The sequence below is a fragment of the Taeniopygia guttata genome, chromosome 29 (genome assembly GCF_048771995.1).
Source record: "Taeniopygia guttata chromosome 29, bTaeGut7.mat, whole genome shotgun sequence".
NCBI lineage: Eukaryota > Metazoa > Chordata > Aves > Passeriformes > Estrildidae > Taeniopygia > Taeniopygia guttata.
The window spans coordinates 3,425,413-3,445,686 of NC_133054.1; the positions used below are offsets into that span (position 1 = coordinate 3,425,413).

General features: G+C 56.6%; 1 protein-coding gene across 4 annotated transcripts in view; it reads right to left on the reverse strand.

The window, feature by feature from the left end:
• LOC115491394 (natural resistance-associated macrophage protein 2) overlaps nucleotides 1–20,274 on the reverse strand; it is a 34,479-nt gene continuing 14,205 nt past the window's right edge. For 3 of the 4 annotated variants that reach the window (XM_072919638.1, XM_072919640.1, XM_072919641.1), the window contains 12 exons: nucleotides 17,729–17,835; nucleotides 16,108–16,178; nucleotides 15,956–16,023; nucleotides 14,579–14,734; nucleotides 13,427–13,585; nucleotides 11,774–11,860; nucleotides 10,636–10,755; nucleotides 9,449–9,598; nucleotides 7,685–7,758; nucleotides 6,187–6,340; nucleotides 3,818–3,871; nucleotides 1–188 (listed from right to left, as the gene is read on the reverse strand). In XM_072919638.1, coding sequence (XP_072775739.1) covers nucleotides 111–188; nucleotides 3,818–3,871; nucleotides 6,187–6,340; nucleotides 7,685–7,758; nucleotides 9,449–9,598; nucleotides 10,636–10,755; nucleotides 11,774–11,860; nucleotides 13,427–13,585; nucleotides 14,579–14,734; nucleotides 15,956–16,023; nucleotides 16,108–16,178; nucleotides 17,729–17,835 — 1,278 coding nt within the window. In that variant the 3' untranslated portion in view covers nucleotides 1–110. Of the gene's footprint in view, nucleotides 189–3,317; nucleotides 3,872–6,186; nucleotides 6,341–7,684; nucleotides 7,759–9,448; nucleotides 9,599–10,635; nucleotides 10,756–11,773; nucleotides 11,861–13,426; nucleotides 13,586–14,578; nucleotides 14,735–15,955; nucleotides 16,024–16,107; nucleotides 16,179–17,728; nucleotides 17,836–20,274 lie in introns of those variants that run through there. The other variant, XM_072919639.1, reaches the window with a different exon arrangement.

A 20,274-nucleotide genomic window follows, 5' to 3' on the forward strand; every position in this document is an offset into this window, starting at 1 on the left:
GCACACCCGGGGCTCGGGGCATGGGGGGGTCCCGGGGGTCCATCCCGCCACACCGGGGGTCCCGGGGCATGGGGGGGGTCCCGGGGGTCCGCAGGGTCCTGGCGCTGGGGTCACCTGGGGACGGACGGGTCGGAATCGACGTGGCCGAGGAGGAAGAGCTCGGGGCGGGCGGCGAAGCCCAGGCGGCCCTGGGGAGGGGAAGGCGACAATTAGTGCCGGGGGTTTAATTAGCCGGGATGAGGAGGCCTGAGCGAGTTTAGGGAATCCCGAGACTAAGGGAGTTTAGGGGAGCCCAAGTTTTAGGGAGTTTAGGGGAGCCCAAAATGGGTTAAAGAAGCCCAAGTTGGTTTAAAGAAGGCCGAGCCTAAGGGAGTTTTGGGAAGCCCAGGCTGAGCCTAAGAGAGTTTAGGGAAACCTGAGCCTAAGGGATTTTAGGGAAGTCAAAGTTTAAGGGATTTTAGGGAAGTCAAAGTTTAAGGGATTTTAGGGAAGTCGAAGTTTAAGGGATTTTAGGGAAGTCGAAGTTTAAGGGATTTTAGGGAAGTCGAAGTTTAAGGGATTTTAGGGAAGTTGAAGTTTAAGGGATTTTAGGCAAGCCCAAGCTGGTTTAAGGAAGCCCAAACTGGTTTAAGGAACCCTGAGCTCAGCCTGGTTTCACCAGGCCCAAACGAAGCCCCGGTAACGAAGATGGGAGAATGAAGGCCGGTTTAACAAAACCCCAATTTAACAAAACCTGAACTGAGCCTGGTTAACAAAACCACAATTTAACAAACCCCGAACTGGGCCTGGTTTAACAAAACCACAATTTAACAAACCCTGAACTGGGCCTGGTTTAACAAAACCACAATTTAACAAACCCCGAACTGAGCCTGGTTTAACAAAATCCCAATTTAACAAACCCCGAACTGAGCCTGGTTTAACAACACCACAATTTAACAAACCCCAAACTGAGCCTGGTTTAACAAAACCACGATTTAACAAACCCTGAACTAGGCCTGGTTTAACAAAACCACAATTTAACAAACCCCAAACCAGGCCTGGTTTAACAAAATCACAATTTAACAAACCCCAAACTGAGCCTGGTTTAACAAAGCCCAGACTGGGCCGGGTTTGATGAAGCTCAAATTGAGGGCGGTTTAACAAACCCTGGATTAATTAAGCCTGGTTTAATGAAATGTTGAGCCCAATTTAATGAGGCTGAGCAGGGCAGGCTGTAAATGGAACCAGGGCTGAGCCCGGTTTAAGAAGTCCCAGTTGGGCCCAGTTTAACAAAGCCCAGGGTGGAGCTGGCACCAGAGTCACCTGCACCCATTAATTAGCAGTGAGCAGCAGGAACGTGTTAATTGGGAGCGGATCCCGCTGTTAATTGGGGCAGATCTCGATCCAGCCCCACTCTGAACAACCCCTCCCTCTGCAGCCCCAATTAACTGCTCCAGCTTAATTAGCTTCGGGGCAGGGATGAGCCTTAATTAGCAGTGACTGCAGCAGAGACGCTGCAAACCTTCTGCAGGGGCAAAAGCAGGAAAAAAAAAGGGAATTTGGGGTTTTTTTGGTGGGTCTGGCCTGGGCAGGACCTGATCCCACAGAGGGAATTCCCATGGGAAGGAGGGAGAGGGGGACGTGCCCCAGCTCAGCCCGATGCCATTCTGAATTTTACCCTTTTTTTCCTCTTTTTAATGTTCCCTGTATTCTTTGCAGGTGTATTTGTGGCCCTGTAGCCTGTTCTATTAATAACTACTTTTCCCAGTATTTTTCCATGGCCTTTCCCTGGGCAGAAAGACAAAAATTCCAGAGCTCCAAGGCCCAGGAACAACTCCTGGAGATTTCATGGACGGAGCTCAGCCAGTGCTGAGGGGGGACGGGGAGAGAATTCCATCATCTGTCCTCCTAATTGCTAATTTATCAATTAGATAATTTCCTAAAACCTACAAAAATGTCCTCACCCCTGTGGGGCTTTTGTGGGCATCTTTCCATAAGTGCCCCCAAAGGCCTTGAAGTAAAACCCACTTTTAACTCTGAATTAAAATGATCTCGAGTTTGATTCCCAGGTTGGGAAAACAGCAACAACCCCAAAAAACGACCCAGGAAGCCGAGTTGGAAATCTCCATATTTTTTTTTTAATGGCAAAGGGGGTTTGTACAAGCAGGACCAGAGGAAAAATAAAAAAAAAACCCAAATTAGTGCAGCACAGGCAGCGTTTCAGCCAGAGAAACCCAAATTTCCAGCCTGGGGAAGGTGGGGGTGGGACAGCAGGATTCCAAAACCCAAATCCACCTCTGGTACCCCCAACCCCACAAATCCCACGGCTCATGGCCGCTGTGTTGTGGGAAGGATGGATCCAGGAATCCCAAATAATAAATCAGGACTGGGATGGACACAGGTAGCCCAAATATTAAACCAGGACTGGGATGGATCCAGGAATCCCAAATAATAAACCAGGACTGGGATGGATCCAGGTATCCCAAATAATAAACCAGGACTGGGCTGGACACAGGAATCCCAAATAATAAATCAGGACTGGGATGGACCCAGGTATCCCAAATATTAAACCAGGATTGGGATGGACACAGGAATCCCAAATAATAAATCAGGACTGGGCTGGACACAGGAATCCCAAATAATAAATCAGGACTGGGATGGATCCAGGAATCCCAAATAATAAACCAGGACTGGGATGGATCCAGGAATCCCAAATAATAAATTAGGACTAGGATGGACCCAGGAATCCCAAATAATAAATCAGGACTGGGATGGACCCAGGAATCCCAAATAATAAACCAGGACTGGGATGGAGCCAGGAATCCCAAATAATAAACCAGGACTGGGATGGAGCCAGGAATCCGAAATAAACCAGGACTGGGATGGATCCAGGAATCCCAAATAATAAACCAGGATTGGACTGGATTGAGGTATCCCAAATAATAAACCAGGACTGGGATGGATTGAGTTATCCCAAATAATAAACAAACCAGGATTGGGATGGACACAGGAATCCCAAATAATAAACCAGGATTGGGATGGACACAGGTATCCCAAATAATAAACCAGGACTGGGCTGGACACAGGAATCCCAAATAATAAATCATGATCCAGAGATCCAAGGGAATTAAACCCAGGACAAGAGGGAGCAGCAAAGAAACCCCTGGAAAAGGCTCACGGAGCCTCCACAACCTGATTCTGAGTTAAAACCCAGGGATTTTTGAGAACTCTGAAAGTATTTCTATGGATCACAGGGAATAAAGTCATAAAATCATAAATAACCACAAACTCGTTCCATCTGCTGACCCCAAACCCCACATGGGGCCACTAAAAGCCAGTAGTGATAAAATAATAGATTATTAATGCTCAGTTTTCCCATTCTTGTGGGTGTGGGAAGTGTTTTCTGGTGAGAAGTACCAAATCTGCTCAGGCTGGGGTGGCAGAGCCGTAGTGTCACCCCACGCCCAGCGCCAGCAGCGTCCCCAAATGCCACAAAAAAGGGGATTTGGGGATTTTTTAGCTTATTTTGTCCAGGTGAGTAGCAGAGCAGCGTTCCTGGAGTGTTTGTGCTACAGGGGGTTGAACACAGCGGGATGAGGAATTTGGGATTTGAAGGAGAACAGGGAGGGGGTCAGGCCGCTCCTGTGCCCCCCAGGTGTGGCTCCATCGGGGGATTTGGGGCCGCCGGGTGTCCGTGTCCTGCCTGGGGTGTCCCCATGGCGCTGTCCGTGTCCCCACGGCACCGTTGGTGGCTCTGGGGCTCCGGGCCCCCCATCTTGGGCTACTTGGGGGGGTGGGAGGGCGACTGCTCCGGGTGCAGGGGGCGGGTGACGCTTACCGTGCTCCCGCAGGCCAGGAAGGAGGCGCCCAGGGACACGAGGCACAGCCAGGTCTGCGGGGACAGGGGACAGTCAGGGGGGACAGGGACAGAGGGACAGGGACAGAGGGGACAGGGACAGAGGGGACAGGGACAGAGGGACAGACAGAGGGGACAGGGGGACAGGGGGACAGACAGAGGGGACAGAGGGACAGAGGGACAGTCAGGGGGGACAGGGACAGTCAGAGGGGACAGAGGGGACAGGGACAGTCAGCTGGGATAGGGACAGAGGGGACAGAGGGGACAAAGGGGACAGAGGGGACAGAGGGACAGGGACAGAGTCAGAGGGGATAGGGACAGAGGGGACAGTCAGCTGGGACAGGGACAGAGGGGACAGGGACAGAGGGGACAGGGACAGAGGGGACAGGGACAGGGGGACAGTCAGGGGGGGACAGGGGGGACAGGGACAGTCAGCTGGGATAGGGACAGAGGGGACAGAGGGGACAGGGACAGAGGGGACAGGGACAGAGGGGACAGAGGGGACAGGGACAGAGGGGACAGGGACAGAGGGGACAGGGACAGGGGGACAGTCAGAAGGGACAGGGACAGAGGGGATAGGCACAGAGGGGACAGAAGGGACAGAGGGGACATGGACAGCAGGGTCACACAGGGGTGACACAGAGCTGAGGGGGACAGGACAGTCCCCAGGGACAGGATCTATCCAGGGACTATCTACCCAGGGCCTTCAAAGTCCCTTCCAGGACCTTCAACTCCTTCCCAGGGCCTTCAACTCCCTCCAAGGACTTTCAACGTTCCTTCCAGGACCTTCAAAGCCCTTCCCAGGACCTTCAACTCCCTCCTGGAGCCTTCAGCTCCCTTCCAGGGCCTTCAAAGTCCCTCTCAGGGCCTTCAACTCCCTCCCAGGACCTTGAAAGTCCCTTCCAGGGCCTTCAACTCCCTCCTGGGGCCTTCAACTCCATCCTGGAGCCTTCAACTCCCTCCCAGGACCTTGAAAGTCCTTCCCAGGGTCTCCAAAGTCCTTCCCAGGGCCTTCAAAGTCCCTTCCAGGGCCTTCAACTCCGTCCCAGGACCTTCAACTCCGTCCCAGGACCTTCAAAGTCCCTTCCCAGGACCTTCAAGTCCTTCCCAGGACCTTCAAAGTCCCTTCCAGGACCTTCAACTCCCTCCTGGGGCCTTCAACTCCCTCCCAGTGCCCCTAAAGTCCCTTCCAGGACCTTCAACTCCCTCCCAGGGCCTTCAAAGTCCCTCCAAGGACTTTCAACGTTCCTCCCAGGACCTTCAAAGCCCTTCCCAGGACCTTCAAAGTCCCTCCCAGGGCCTTCAAAGTCCCTCCCAGGACCTTCAAGTCCTTCCCAGGACCTTCAACTCCTTCCCAGGACCTTCAAAGTCCCTTCCAGGACCTTCAACTCCCTCACAGGGCCTCCAAAGTCCCTTCCAGGACCTTCAACTCCCTCCTGGAGCCTTCAAAGTCCCTCCCAGGACCTTCAAAGTCTGTTCAAGGATCTTCAACTCCCTCCCGGGGCCTTCAAGGTCCTTCCCAGGACCTTCAACTCCTTCCCAGGACCTTCAAAGTCCCTTCCAGGGCCTTCAACTCCATCCTGGAGCCTTCAACTCCCTCCCAGGGCCTTCAAACTCCCTCCTGGGGCCTTCAAAGTCCCTTCCAGGACCTCCATAGTCACTTCCAAGACCTCCAAAGTCCCTCCCGGGGCCTTCAACTCCCTCCCAGGACCTTCAAAGTCCTTCCCAGGGCCTTCAACTCCCTCCCAGGACCTTCAATGTCCCTTCCAAGACTTTCAACTCCCTTCCAGCACCTTCACCTCCCTCCCAGGGCCTTCAACTCCCTCCCAGTGCCTCCAAAGTCCCTTCCAGGGCCTTCAACTCCCTCACGGGACCTTCAAAGTCACTCCTAGGACTTTCAAAGTCACTTCCAAGGACCTTCAACTCCCTCCCAGGACCATCAATTCTGTCCCAGGACCTTCAAAGCCCTTCCAAATACCTTCAAAGTCCCTTCCAGTGCCTTCAACTCCCTCCTAGGACCTTCAGAGTCCCTTCCCGGACCTTCAAAGTCCCTGTCAGGACCTTCAACTCCCTCCCAGTGCCTCCAAAGTCCCTTCCAGGGCCTTCAACTCCCTCCCAGGACCTTCAAAGTCCCTCCCAGGACCTTCAAAGTCCCTTCCAGCACCTTCAAAGTCTCTTCCAGGACCTTGATAGTCCTTCCCAGGACCTTGATAGTCCTTCCCAGGACCTTCAACTCCCTCCCAGGACCTTCAACTCCCTCCCAGGACCTTTAAGGTCCCTTCCAAGGCCTTCAACTCCCTCCCAGGACCTTCAACTCCCTCCAAATCCCCTGGCAGGTGGGCCCGGCTCACCAGGTAGGCCACGAAGGCCAGGTAGAGGACGCTGAGCAGGGCGGCGCCCACGTAGAGCGGCAGGCTGCGCAGGGCCATGACGTAGGCCACCACGAAGTACATGTTGATGCTGCACAGCAGGAGGATCAGCAGGCCCCCGGCCACCTTCCAGAACCTTCCAGGACACGGCGGGTCAGGGGGGTGCAGGTGAGGAGGTGCAGGTGTGGGGGGTGCAGGTGAGGGGGGGATGCAGGTGAGGGGTCATGGACAAGGTGAGGGGCAGGTGTGCCCAGGTGAGAGGCAGGTGTGCCCAGAGGAGGAGCAGGTGTGCCCAGGTGTGCCCAGGTTTGGGGAAGGTGTGCCCAGGTTTGGGACAGGTGTGCCCAGGTGAGGGGCAGGTGTGCCCAGGTGTGGGGCAGGCATACCTAGTAGAGCTGCAGGTGTGCCCAGGTGAGCTGCAGGTGTGCCCAGGTTTGGGGAAGGTGTACCCAGATGTGGGGCAGGTGTGCCCAGATGTGGGGCAGGTGTGCCCAGGTGAGAGACAGGTGTGCCCAGGTGTGGGGCAGCTGTGCCCGTGTCTGCCCAGAGGAGGGGCAGGTGTGCCCAGGTAAGGGGCAGGCATACCCAGTAGAGCTGCAAGTGTGCCCAGGTTTGGGGAAGGTGTGCCCAGGTGAGAGACAGGTGTGCCCAGGTTTGGGGAAGGCGTGCCCAGGTGAGGGGCAGGTGTGCTCAGGTGTGCCCAGGTTTGGGACAGGCGTGCCCAGGTGAGGGGCAGGTGTGCCCAGATGTGCCCAGAGGAGGGGCAGGTGTGCCCAGGTGAGGGGCAGGCATACCCAGTAGAGCTGCAGGTGTGCCCAGGTGAGCTGCAGGTGTGCCCAGGTGAGCTGCAGGTATGCCCAGGTTTGGGACAGGTGTACCCAGGTGAGGGGCAGGTGTGCCCAGGTGAGGGGCAGGTGTGAGACAGGTGTGCCCAGGTGTGGGACAGGTGTGCCCAGAGGAGGGGCAGGTGTGCCCAGGTGTGGGGCAGGCATACCCAGTAGAGCTGCAGGTGTGCCCAGGTGTGCCCAGGTGAGAGACAGGTGTGCCAGGGTGAGGGGCGTGTGTGCCCAGGTTTGAGATAGGTGTGCCCAGGTGAGGGGCAGGTGTGCCCAGATGTGCCCAGAGGAGGGGCAGGTGTGCCAGGTGTGCTCAAGTGAGGGCCAGGTGTGCTCAGGTGTGCTGCAGGTGTGCCCAGGTGTGCCCAGGTTTGGGACAGGTGTGCCCAGGTGTGCTGCAGGTGTGCCCAGGTGAGGGGAAACAGTGCCCAGGTGTGCCCAGCTGTGCCCAGGTGAGCCGTAGCTGTGCCCAGGTATGCCCAGCTGGGCTGTAGCTGTGCCCAGGTGTGCCCAGGCATGCCCAGGTGAGCCGTAGCTGTGCCCAGGTGTGCCCAGGTGTGCCCAGGTGAGCTGTAGCTGTGCCCAGGTGCGCCCAGGTGAGCTGTAGCTGTGCCCAGGTGTGCCCAGGTGCCCCCGGTACTCACAGGCCGTTGGCGAAGTCGTGCATGAGGCTGGGCAGGCTGGTGAAGGTGAGCACCGGGATCAGCGCGAACGGGAGCTGCGACAGGAGAGGGAACGGGGCCTGGAGAGGGGAATCGCTCCCGTCCCCGCTCACCTGGGGCTCCTGGAGCCCAGCCCCGCTCACCTGGAGCTCCTGAACCCCGTTCCTGCTCACCTGGAGCTCCTGAACCCCATCCCCACTCACCTGGGGCTCCTGAACCCCGTCCCTGCTCATCTGGAGCTCCTGAACTCCAGCCCCGCTCACCTGGGGCTCCTGGAGCCCAGCCCCGCTCACCTGAACCCCCTTCCTGCTCACCTGAACCCCTTTTCCACCCACCTGAGCCTGTCCCCACCCACCTGAGCCCCTTTCCTGCTCACCTGAACCCCTTTCCCGCTCACCTGAACCCCTTTCCCATCCACCTGAGCCTGCCCCGCTCACCTGAACCCCTTTCCCACCCACCTGAACCCCTTTCCCGCTCACCTGAGCCCCTTTCCCACCCACCTGAACCCCTTTCCCACCCACCTGAGCCCCTTTCCCGCTCACCTGAACCCCTTTCCCACCCACCTGAACCCCTTTCCCACCCACCTGAGCCCATCCCCGCCCACCTGAACCCCTTTTACACTCACCTGAGCCCATCCCCGCCCACCTGAACCCCTTTCCTGCTCACCTGAACCCCTTTCCCACCCACCTGAACCCCTTTCCCGCCCACCTGAGCCCATCCCCGCCCACCTGAACCCCTTTCCCGCCCACCTGAGCCTGTCCCCGCTCACCTGAACCCCTTTCTCGCTCACCTGAGCCCCATCCCTGCTCACCTGAACCCCTTTCCTGCCCACCTGAACCCCTTTCCCACCCACTTGAACCCCTTTCCCACCCACCTGAGCCCATCCCCGCCCATCTGAACCCCTTTCCTACTCACCTGAACCCCTTTCCCACCCACCTGAGCCTGTCCCCGCCCACCTGAGCCCCATCCCCACCCACCTGAACCCCTTTCCCGCCCACCTGAACCCCTTTCCCGCTCACCTGAACCCCTTTCCCGCTCACCTGAGCCCCTTTCCCTGCACACCTGAGCCTGTCCCCACTCACCTGAACCCCTTTCCCACCCACCTGAACCCCTTTCCTGCTCACCTGAACCCCTTTCCCACCCACCTGAGCCCATCCCCACCCACCTGAGCCCCATCCCCACTCACCTGAACCCCTTTCCTGCCCACCTGAACCCCTTTCCCACCCACCTGAACCCCTTTCCCACCCACCTGAACCCCTTTCCCACCCACCTGAACCCCTTTCCCACCCACCTGAGCCCCTGTCCCGCCCACCTGAGCCCATCCCCGCCCACCTGAGCCCATCCCCGCTCACCTGAACCCCATCCCACCCACCTGAACCCCTTTCCCACTCACCTGAACCCCTGTCCCACTCACCTGAGCCCCTTTCCCACCCACCTGAACCCCTTTCCCGCTCACCTGAACCCCATCCCCGCCCACCTGAACCCCTTTCGCGCTCACCTGAGCCCCTTTCCTGCTCACCTGAGCCCCTGTCCCGCCCACCTGAGCCCATCCCCGCTCACCTGAACCCCTTTCCCGCTCACCTGAAACCCTTTCCTATCCACCTGAACCCCTTTCCCACTCACCTGAGCCCATCCCCACCCACCTGAACCCCTTTCCCACTCACCTGAGCCCATCCCCACCCACCTGAACCCCTTTCCCACTCACCTGAGCCCATCCCCACTCACCTGAACCCCTGTCCCGCTCACCTGCAGGCTCATGAGCACGTTGAGGAAGTCGTTCATGCCCGTCAGGTGCTCCACGTCCTGGAAGATGGCCACGAAGAGCGTGGGGGTGACGGCGATGGAGCGCGTCAGCAGCACCCGCGCGAAGCGCGACCAGCGCAGGTTCAGGAAGCCCTGGGCAGGAGTAAGGTGGGAGTAAGGTGGGAGTAAGGTGTGAGTAAGGTGGGAGTAAGGTGGGAGTAAGGTGGGAGTAAGGTGGGAGTAGTACAGGATCAGCACAGGGGGCACAGAGAGGCCAGGAGTAAGGTGTGAGTAGTGTAGGACCAGCACAGAGGGGCACAGAGAGGCCAGGAGTAAGGTGTGAGTAGGGTGTGAGTAGTGCAGGGGGGTACAGAGAGGCCAGGAGTAAAGAACAAGTAAGGTGTGAGTAGTGCAGGACCAGCACAGGGGGCACAGAGAGGCCAGGAGCAAGGTGTGAGTAGTGCAGGACCTGCACAGGGGGGACATGGGGAGGCCAGGAGTAAGGAGTGAGTACTGCAGGACCAGCACAGGGGGGATATGGGGAAGCCAGGAGTAAGGTGTGAGTAGTGCAGGGCCAGCACAGGTTCAGGAAGCCCTGGGGCAGGAGTAGGGAGGGAGCAAGGTGGGAGTAGTGCAGGACCAGGGCAGGCCCAGGAAGGCCAGGAGTAAGGTGTGAGTAGTGCAGGAGCAGCGCAGGTTCAGGAATGGGGTATGGGTAGGGGCATGGAGCAGCAGGGGTGAGCAGGGAGTAAGGAGTGAGGAATGTGGAGTACAAATTACAGAGTAGGTGAGTGAGGAGTATGGACCAAGGAGTGTGAGTGAGGAGTGAAGAGCCAAGGAGTAAGGAGTGTGGAGTACAGGGGATAAGAAATATGGAGCCCAGAGCAAGGAGAATGCACAGAGGAGTAAGAGTCAGAAGAACCCAGCGAGGGGTGAGGAGCATTGAGTACAGAGCAGATGAGTGAGGAATATGGAGCGAGGAGTAGTGAGTGAGGAGTGAGAAGGAATGAGTGAGGAGTGTGGAGTGAGGAGAGTGGAGGAATGAGTACTGAGTGAGGAGCGAGGCATACTGAGTGAGGAGTGAGGAATGAAGAGCCAAGGAGCGAGGAGTTAGCAGTAAGGAGTAAGTACAACAGGGAGCAGGGAGCACAGAGTAAGCAGGGAGCAGGGAGCGAGGAGGGCCGCGTTACCTCCATGACGAACTGGCCCGAGTAGGTGCCCGTCATGGTGGAGCTCTGCCCGGCCGCCAGGATGCCGATGGCCCAGATGTAGAGGGCGGCGGTGCCGAAGGAGCAGCCCAGCACCACGCCCTGCAGGGGAGGGAGCAGCTCCGTCACCAGTTACACCCAGGAGTAAGAACAGGCCTGGGAACCCCGCGGTGTCCTCACCCCGCTCTGGGTTTGGGGATCCCTTCACTGGTCCCAGCCCCAGGGCTCCCAGTTTGTCCCGAAGCAGCAGCTGCCACCGGACAGGGTCACTGTGACCCCTGGGGACACCAGGCAGGGTCACTGGGCCCCCAAGGGGACATCAGACAGGGTCACTGTGACCCCTGGGGACACCTGACAGGGTCACCGGGCCATCCTGGGCATGGTGTCACCCCATGGGCAGTGTCACTGGGCTGTGACCCCTGGGGACACCAGGCAGGGTCACTGTGACCCCTGGGGGACACCTGACAGGGTCATTGGGCTGTGACCCCTGGGGACACCAGGCAGGGTCACTGTGACCTCTGGGGAACACCTGACAGGGTCATTGTGACCCCTGGGGACACCAGACAGGGTCACTGGGATGTCCTGGACGTGGTGTCACCCCATGGGGACACCTGACAGGGTCACTGGGCCCCCCAGGGGACATCAGACAGGGTCACTGGGCCCCCCAGGGGACATCAGACAGGGTCACTGTGACCCCTGGGGACACCTGACAGGGCCACTGGGCTGTCCTGGGCATGGTGTCACCCCTCAAGGACACCTGACAGGGTCACTGGGATGTCCTGGACTTGGTGTCACCCCATGGGGACACCTGACAGGGTCACTGCGCTGTGACCCCTGGGGACACCAGGCAGGGTCACTGGGCTGTGACCCCTGGGGACACCAGGCAGGGTCACTGTGACCCCTGGGGACACCTGACAGGGTCACTGGGCTGTGACCCCTGGGGGACACCAGGCAGGGTCACTGGGCTGTCCTGGGCATGGTGTCACCCCCAAGGAACACCAGACAGGGTCACTGGTCTGTGACCCCTGAGGGACACCTGACAGGGTCACTGGGCTGTGACCCCTGGGGACACCAGGGAGGGTCACTGCTGTCCCCAAGCTGTCCCCTCAGGGACACTCACCCCCTTGTAGATGTCCACCTCCAGCGTGCTGTTGTCACTGGGGAAGAGCCCGGCGTGGGGGCTGCTGGCGTTGGCACAGACCTGGTGCTGCAGGGGCAGGGAGGGTGGGATGAGGGGTGCTCCCAGTCCCTCCCAGTCCCTCCCAGTGCTCCCAGTCCCACACAGTCCCTCCCAGTGCTCCCAGTCCCTCCCAGTGCTCCCAGTCCCTCCCAGTCCCGCCCAGTGCTCCCAGTCCCTCCCAGTCCCTCCCAGTGCTCCCAGTCCCGCCCAGTGCTCCCAGTCCCTCCCAGTGCTCCCAGTGTTCCCAGTCCCACCCAGTCCTCCCAGTCCCACCCAGTCCTGCCCAGTGCTCCCAGTCCTGCCCAGTGCTCCCAGTCCTTCCATGCTCCCAGTCCCTCCCAGTGCTCCCAGTCCCTCCCAGTGCTCCCAGTCCCACCCAGTGCTCCCAGTCCTGCCCAGTGCTCCCAGTCCCAGCCAGTGCTCGCAGTCCCTCCCAGTCCCACCCAGTGCTCCCAGTCCCTCCCAGTGCTCCCAGTCCCTCCCAGTGCTCCCAGTCCCTCCCAGTGCTCCCAGTCCCTCCCAGTGCTCCCAGTGCTCCCAGTGCTCCCAGTCCCACCCAGTGCTCCCAGTGCCACCCAGTGCTCCCAGTCCCAGTGCTCCCAGTCCCTCCCAGTGCTCCCAGTCCGTCCCAGTGCTCCCAGTCCCACCCAGTGCTCCCAGTCCCACCCAGTGCTCCCAGTCCCTCCCAGTGCTCCCAGTCCCTCCCAGTCCCTCCCAGTCCCTCCCAGTGCTCCCAGTCCCTCCCAATGCTCCCAGTCCCACCCAGTGCTCCCAGTCCCTCCCAGTGCTCCCAGTCCCTCCCAGTGCTCCCAGTGCTTCCAGTCCCAGTGCTCCCAGTTGCTCCCAGTCCCTCCCAGCGCTCTCAGTCCCACCCAGTCCCACCCAGTGCTCCCAGTCCCACCCAGTGCTCCCAGTCCCACCCAGTGCTCCCAGTCCCTCCCAGACCTCCCAGTCCCAGTGCTCCCAGTCCCTCCCAGTCCCGCCCAGTGCTCCCAGTTGCTCCCAGCCCCACCCAGTGCTCCCAGTCCCAGTCCTCCCAGTGCTCCCAGTCCCACCCAGTGCTCCCAGTCCCGCCCAGTCCCTCCCAGTGCTCCCAGTCCCACCCAGTCCCTCCCAGTGCTCCCAGTCCCTCCCAGTGCTCCCAGTCCCACCCAGTGCTCCCAGTCCCTCCCAGTGCTCCCAGTCCCACACAGTCCCTCCCAGTGCTCCCAGTCCCTCACAGTGCTCCCAGTCCCACCCAGTGCTCCCAGTCCCACCCAGTGCTCCCAGTCCCACCCAGTCCTCCCAGTCCCTCCCAGTGCTCCCAGTCCCACCCAGTGCTCCCAGTCCCTCCCAGTCCCACCCAGTGCTCCCAGTCCCAGTGCTCTCAATCCCTCCCAGTGCTCCCAGTGCTCCCAGTCCCTCCCAGTACTCCCAGTCCCTCCCAGTCCTCCCAGTCCCACCCAGTGCTCCCAGTTCCTCCCAGTCCCTCCCAGTCTCAGTCCCTCCCAGTCCCACCCAGTCCTCCCAGTCCCACACAGTCCCTCCCAATGCTCCCAGTCCCACCCAATGCTCCCAGTCCCAGTGCTCCCAGTCCCTCCCAGTCCCACCCACCACTTGAGCGTTGGTTTTGTTGAAGAAGGCCTCGGCGAAGACGGTCACCACGAAGATGTTGATGATGAAGGAGACGAAGAGCGCGATGCATGACTCGATGAAGAAATACTTGTTGGCCTCCCTCACCTCCCTCTTGTCTGCTCGGTTCACCTGCCGGGACTGTGGCACAGGGACAGGGACAGGGAGGGGACAGGGACAGGGGGGGTGACAAAAATTCCCTGGGATCAGAGCGGGTGGTGGGACACAGCTCCTGCCTGCCAAGGATCCCACACCTGCCTCAGGCTGGAAATGGGGCTGTGCTCTGCTGCCATCTGTTAGAGCTGGGGCAGTTCCCTTCTGCTAAATGAGTGGTTTTCTCCCATTAATTGGGCAGTTTTCTTCATTAATTGGAGTTTTCTCCTGCTAATTGGGCAGTTATCTTCTGTTAAATTGACTTTTTTTTCTGTTCATTGGACGGTTTTCCTCTGTTCATTCGACAGTTTTCTTTATCTCTTCCACAACCAATCCTCCCTCATCTCCAGGAGATCTCTTCCGTTCATGGGACATTAATTATTAATTATTACTGCTTATGGACCATTAATCATTAATTATCTTCTGTTCATGACCAGTGAGTGTCCCTGCATGGCTGAGAAAATTCCATCATCCATGGGGAGATGCTCTGCCCAGGGGAGGAGCTGAGAATTCCTACTTGGATATAATCCGAGATTTGGAGCAACAGAGACAGCCTTATCCCACTAAATTCCAATAAAAACCAGATTTCTTTCCCCTGCATTCCCAGAGGAGCCCAGGCCCATCTCCCCCAGCCCTGGAGCTCCAGAGGAAAACTCCCCCCTGTGATGGGGCTGCTGCCACCCCCCTGCCCCACAGGGGTCAGGGCATTTCTGACTCTGGCAGGGCTGTTTTGTAGTGCTGCTTTTTAAAATTTTATTTTTATTTTCCTCCCTACTAAAGAACTGTTATTCCTGCTCCCATATCTCTGCCTGACATCCCCTTCATTTCAAAATTATAACAATCTGGAGGGATGGGTTTAAATTTTCCATTTGCCTTCCTCAGCAGACACCTGGCTTTTCAAACCCAAACACCCACCAGGGCTGTGTGTCCCCAGGCTCCTCTGGGTGCTTTTCCCCACCCCAGGGTGCCCCCCAGGCTCACCTTGACCAGGGCAGAGTGCAGGTACATGTTGTGGGGCATGATGACAGCGCCCACGATGCCCACAGCCTGCTCCAGCTGCGGCGTGCCGCAGTCCTGGCAGTAGGGGATGAAGAGTCCCTGCAGCAGCTTCTCCTGGCTGGGCTTCACCGTGATGTACTGGGCACAGGGACAGGGAAACACAGAGTTTTGGGGTGCTCTGGACAAAAATCATGGCACAGACTCAAAACTCCTTGATTTGAAGTGCCCCTCCCTGTGCTTGGTGCTGTTTTGGCACAGGAGTGGGATCACAGCACTGGATTGTGGCACTGGGAAGGACTGGAAAAGGTTTTCAAGGATGGAAAAATTCTGGGATTAGTGGGTTCAGCACTGACCATGTCCCCAGGTGCCACAGCCACGTGGCTTTTAAACTCCTGGGGACCAGTGTGACAGCCCGTGCCAGGCAGGAATTCTCCCCAGGATCCAACCCCTAGGAGGGATTTTCCTCTCATCCTGTCACCTGGGAGCAGAGCCCAAACCCCACCTGGCTGCTCCCCCTCCTGCCAGGGAGCTGTGGAGAGCAAGAAGATCCCTTGTTGGAGCTCAAAATGACATTTTTGGATGTTCCAGGCCCAGGTCAGAAGCATTTTACACCCTGGCAAACAGCTGGAAACAGCTGTGATTTTGGGTTTGAGCCATGGAATGAGTTACCAACTTTGAAGGTGGAACAAGAAGTCACAAAGGGTTAGATAGTACAGCAGAAGTAGCTACAAAGTAGAGGGAAAATTTTTTAGTGTTGTACAGGGGGTTTTAACACCTGGACAAGGGGGTTTTGGTTTTGTACATGGGGGTCAGAAGTTTTAAGATGGAGGAAAGTGGGCCAGTCCTGTTCCTCCTCTTTCTTCTTCCTTACCTCCATGTTCTTGGTGATGTTGGCACTTATAGATTGGTTTAGAGTAGAAAAGCACCATTTAAAATAGGTAATAGGCATTGAGGAAAAACTGTAAATATTTAACACTTAATGTATCATATAAAAACAGCAGCAGCCCTGGGCAGGGGTACAGAAAATTCGGGATCAGAGAGGATGTCAGGGTGTGTGCTGCCTCTGCCTGAGCTGTGAGCAAACCACAGCAGCCCCAGAAGAAAATCTTTTAGATAACTTGCAATAAACTGCCTTGAGAGCAAACAACAAGAGGCTGCAGAGTTTTTCTTCAGAAGCAAAGGTTGGAGGAGAGATTTTTCCACCACACGTAACTCCTGAACCAGGCCGGGGGTTCCGACACCCCCTGAGCCTCCTTTTCTCCAGGCTGAGCCCCTTTCCCAGCTCCCACAGCCTCTCCCAGTGCTCCAAACCCTTCCCCAGCCCCACTCCAGCCCCTCGGGGTCTCCTGGAGGGGGTACCTCATATCCAAAGGTCAGGGCCATGATGCTGATGAGGAGCCCAAAAAACGCCTCGAGCTTCCGCAGGCCTGCAGGGAGGAGAAGTCCCGTTGTCACCGAGCTCAGGAGTGCTCAATCCCAAATTCTGCCCCCAAAAGCCCGACAGAAATTACCATATTTGTCCAGGAAGAGGAAGACGAAGGTGTCGGCGATGGTAATGAGCACTCCCCCCCAGAGAGGGATCCTGTGGGGGACAGTGGGGTCAGTGCCCACCCAGAGCTCCAAATCCTTTTTGTTTAGGGATTTTTTTGGGGTGGAGCTGTATGGCTGGGGGGTTCTTCAGGGCCTGAGCAGGACAAGGGACCACAGGATGTCACCTCCCCACCCTTGGCCAGCAGAAGTCAGTCCCACAGCCTCTCCCAGGAGCAGAGGGATTCCTATGGGATGTGTCCCTGGGTGCCTCAGCACAGGAAAATAAAACACTCAAAGCTGTGCTTAGTTTCCACACATTAATCCTGGGATTAATGATGTTTTTGGGACTAAGAACGTGCAGAATTTTTGCCCGAAGAAGGAAAAGAAAGAATGTGAGAATGGAGGTCAGTGATGAAGAGATAGAGAAACACTCTGCTTAAAGAAAACAAAATATTCAGAGCAAGATTAGACACATGCTGCCCAAACTACTGAGCCACTTGTTAATCAGGCTGTGAAATATTGCACCAAACGTAAAACATTGCCCCAAATGTAAAATATTGCCCCAAATTTAAAATATTGCCCCAAATTTAAAATATTGCAGCACTGTCCTGAATCCATGGGACACCCCATTCCCTGCCCTCCCAGGAGCCCTGTATGGGATGTGGAGTTTGGCAGGAAGCTGCACCCCGATTTTGTAATGAAAAGGTACAAAGAAAGGCAAAAAAATGAAATCAAAGGCAAAACAAATGAAATCAAAGATAGAATCAAAGGTAAAACAAATGAAATCAAAGATACAGAGAAAGGTAAAACAAATCAAAGGTACAGAGAAAGGTGAAACAAATTAAATCAAAGATACAGAGAAAGGTAAAACAAAAGAAATCAAAGGTAAAACAAATGAAATCAAAGGCAAAACAAATAAAATCAAAGGCAAAACAAATTAAATCAAAGACAGAATCAAAGGTAAAACAAATGAAATCAAAGATACAGAGAAAGGTAAAACAAAAGAAATCAAAGGTAAAACAAATGAAATCAAAGGCAAAACAAATGAAATCAAAGAATCAAAGGTAAAACAAATGAAATCAAAGATACAGAGAAAGGTAAAACAAATGAAATCAAAGATACAGAGAAAGGTAAAACAAAAGATAGAATCAAAGGTAAAACAAATGAAATCAAAGAATCAAAGGTAAAACAAATGAAATCAAAGATACAGAGAAAGGTAAAACAAATTAAATCAAAAGTACAGAGAAAGGTAAAACAAATTAAATCAAAGATACAGAGAAAGGTAAAACAAATTAAATCAAAGATACAGAGAAAGGTAAAACAAATTAAATCAAAGATACAGAGAAAGGTAAAACAAATGAAATCAAAGGTAAACCAAATGAAATCAAAGATAGAATCAAAGGTAAAACAAATGAAATCGAAGACACAAAGGCAAAAACAAGCCCAGCCCCGTGGGTGTCCCCCATGGAAATGCAGCCCTGGAGGCTGAGCTGGTGACAGGGTGACTCACGTCCTGGGTGCTGATTTGGGGGAATTCACACACTGATTTGGGGGAATTCACAGGAAATAAAGGCACTTTGGGCACAGTTTCCCCACACTCACTTGCCCACGGAGAGCAGGTTGATGGCGATGGCGGAGCCGATGACCTCCTGCATGTCGGAGCCGATGATGGCCAGCTCCACCATCAGCCACAGGATGATCCGAGGGACCTGAGGGGAAAGGAATGCCCAGTGCCATGAAAAACAGGGAAAAACGGGGAAAAAACTCTTCTCCCGTGGGGCTGTGGTGATGCTGTGTGCAGGAATGGGGCCATCACGCTGCCCTGCTGCGCTCTGCAGGGGAAATGCCAGCTCCTGTGGCAATGCTGGGCAGGATCTGGGTCACCTGTGCCACCCCAGATCCTGCCCTGGATACAGGAGCCGCCTGTGAGAGAAATGGGGCGTCTGCAGGTGTGGGGAAACCGGGAGTGAGCGTGGGGAGACATTCCAGGGCAGAGCGGTGACACCGTGACAGGGTGGGGAACACCCAAGGGTGCAGGGGTGGGACATCCCAAATGTCACCACAGACCTTGCAGCCCAAGTGTCACCACAGCCACAGGGGTGGGACATCCCTGAATGTCACCACAGCCCTTACAGCCCAAATGTCACCACAGCCACAGGGGTGGGACATCCAGAATGTCACCACAGCCCTGTCCAGAGCAGATGGGACATCCCAAATGTCCCCACAGCCCTTCCAGCCCAAATGTCACCACAGCCACAGGGGTGGGACATCCCAAATGTCACCACAGCCCTTCCATCCCAAATGTCCCCACAGCCCTTCCAGTGCACAGGGGTGGGACATCCCAAATGTCCCCACAGCCCTTCCATCCCAAATGTCCCCACAGCCTTTCCCAGGGCACAGGGATGGGACATCCCAAATGTCCCCACAGCCCTTCCAGCCCAAATGTCCCCACAGCCCTTCCCAGGGCACAGGGGACATCCCAAATGTCACCACAGCCCTGTCCAGAGCAGATGGGACATCCCAAATGTCCCCACAGCCTTTCCAGTGCACAGGGGTGGGACATCCTAAATGTCCCCACAGCCCTTGCAGCCCAAATGTCACCACAGCCACAGGGGTGGGACATCCAGAATGTCACCACAGCCCTGTCCAGAGCAGATGGGACATCCCAAATGTCCCCACAGCCCTTCCAGTGCACAGGGATGGGACATCCCAAATGTCACCACAGCCCTTCCAGCCCAAATGTCACCACAGCCACAGGGATGGGACATTCAGAATGTCCCCACAGCCCCTCCAGTGCATAGGGATGGGACATCCCAAATGTCCTCACAGCCCTTCCACCCCAAATGTCACCACAACCACAGGGGTGGGACATCCCAAATGTCCCCACAGCCCTTCCAGCCCAAATGTCACCACAGCCACAGGGGTGGGACATCCCCAATGTCACCACAGCCCTGTCCAGAGCAGATGGGACATCCCAAATGACCCCACAGCCCTTCCAGTGCACAGGGATGGGACATCCCAAATGACCCCACAGCCCTTGCAGCCCAAATGTCCCCACAGCCACAGGGGTGGGACATCCCCAATGTCACCACAGCCACAGGGGTGGGACATCCAGAATGTCACCACAGCCCTTGCAGCCCAAATGTCACCACAGCCACAGGGAGGGACATCCCAAATGTCACCACAGCCCTTCCAGTTCACAGGGGTGGGACATCCCAAATGTCTCCACAGCCCTTCCAGTGCACAGGGGTGGGACATCCCAAATGTCCCCACAGCCCTTCCAGCCCAAATGTCACCACAGCCACAGGGGTGGGACATCCAGAATGTCACCACAGCCCTTGCAGCCCAAATGTCACCACAGCCACAGGGGTGGGACATCCCAAATGTCCCCACAGCCCTTCCACCCCAAATGTCACCACAGCCACAGGGGTGGGACATCCCAAATGTCCCCACAGCCCTTCCCAGGGCACCTGGGACATCCCAAATGTCCCCACAGCCACAGGGGTGGGACATCCCAAATGTCCCCATAGCCCTTCCAGTGCACAGGGGTGGGACATCCCAAATGACCCCACAGCCCTTCCAGTGCACAGGGATGGGACATCCCAAATGTCACCACAGCCCTTCCACCCCAAATGTCATCACAGCCCTTCCCAGGGCACAGGGGACATCCCAAATGACACCACAGCCCTGTCCAGAGCAGATGGGACATCCTAAATGACCCCACAGCCCTTCCATCCCAGATGTCCCCACAGCCCTTCCCAGGGCACAGGGGACATCCCAGATGTCCCCACAGCCCCTGTCCAGGCCAGCCTCACTCATCATCAGCAGATCTTCCTTATGCAAACCCAAGAAATTCCCAATCAGGGCGTGGAGCAACCAGGAAATGACCTGACTCTAAACCAGGTTCTGATCTAGAGGATTGTTTCTCTCCGTGAAATTCTTTGGGATTATTCAGCACTGCTGCGCTGGCAGGCAGCTGAAATCTCAGATTTCACTCCTGACTGGGAAATCCAACATCCTCCTGCTCCCTCCTCGTGTTTCCCAAGCCAGGAGAGCACCAGGAGACCCCAGACCCCACCCCAGGGGCAGCCAGGCCCTCAGGGGTCCTCACAGTGCCACCAGGGACACTGGGGGGTCATCATGGGGGG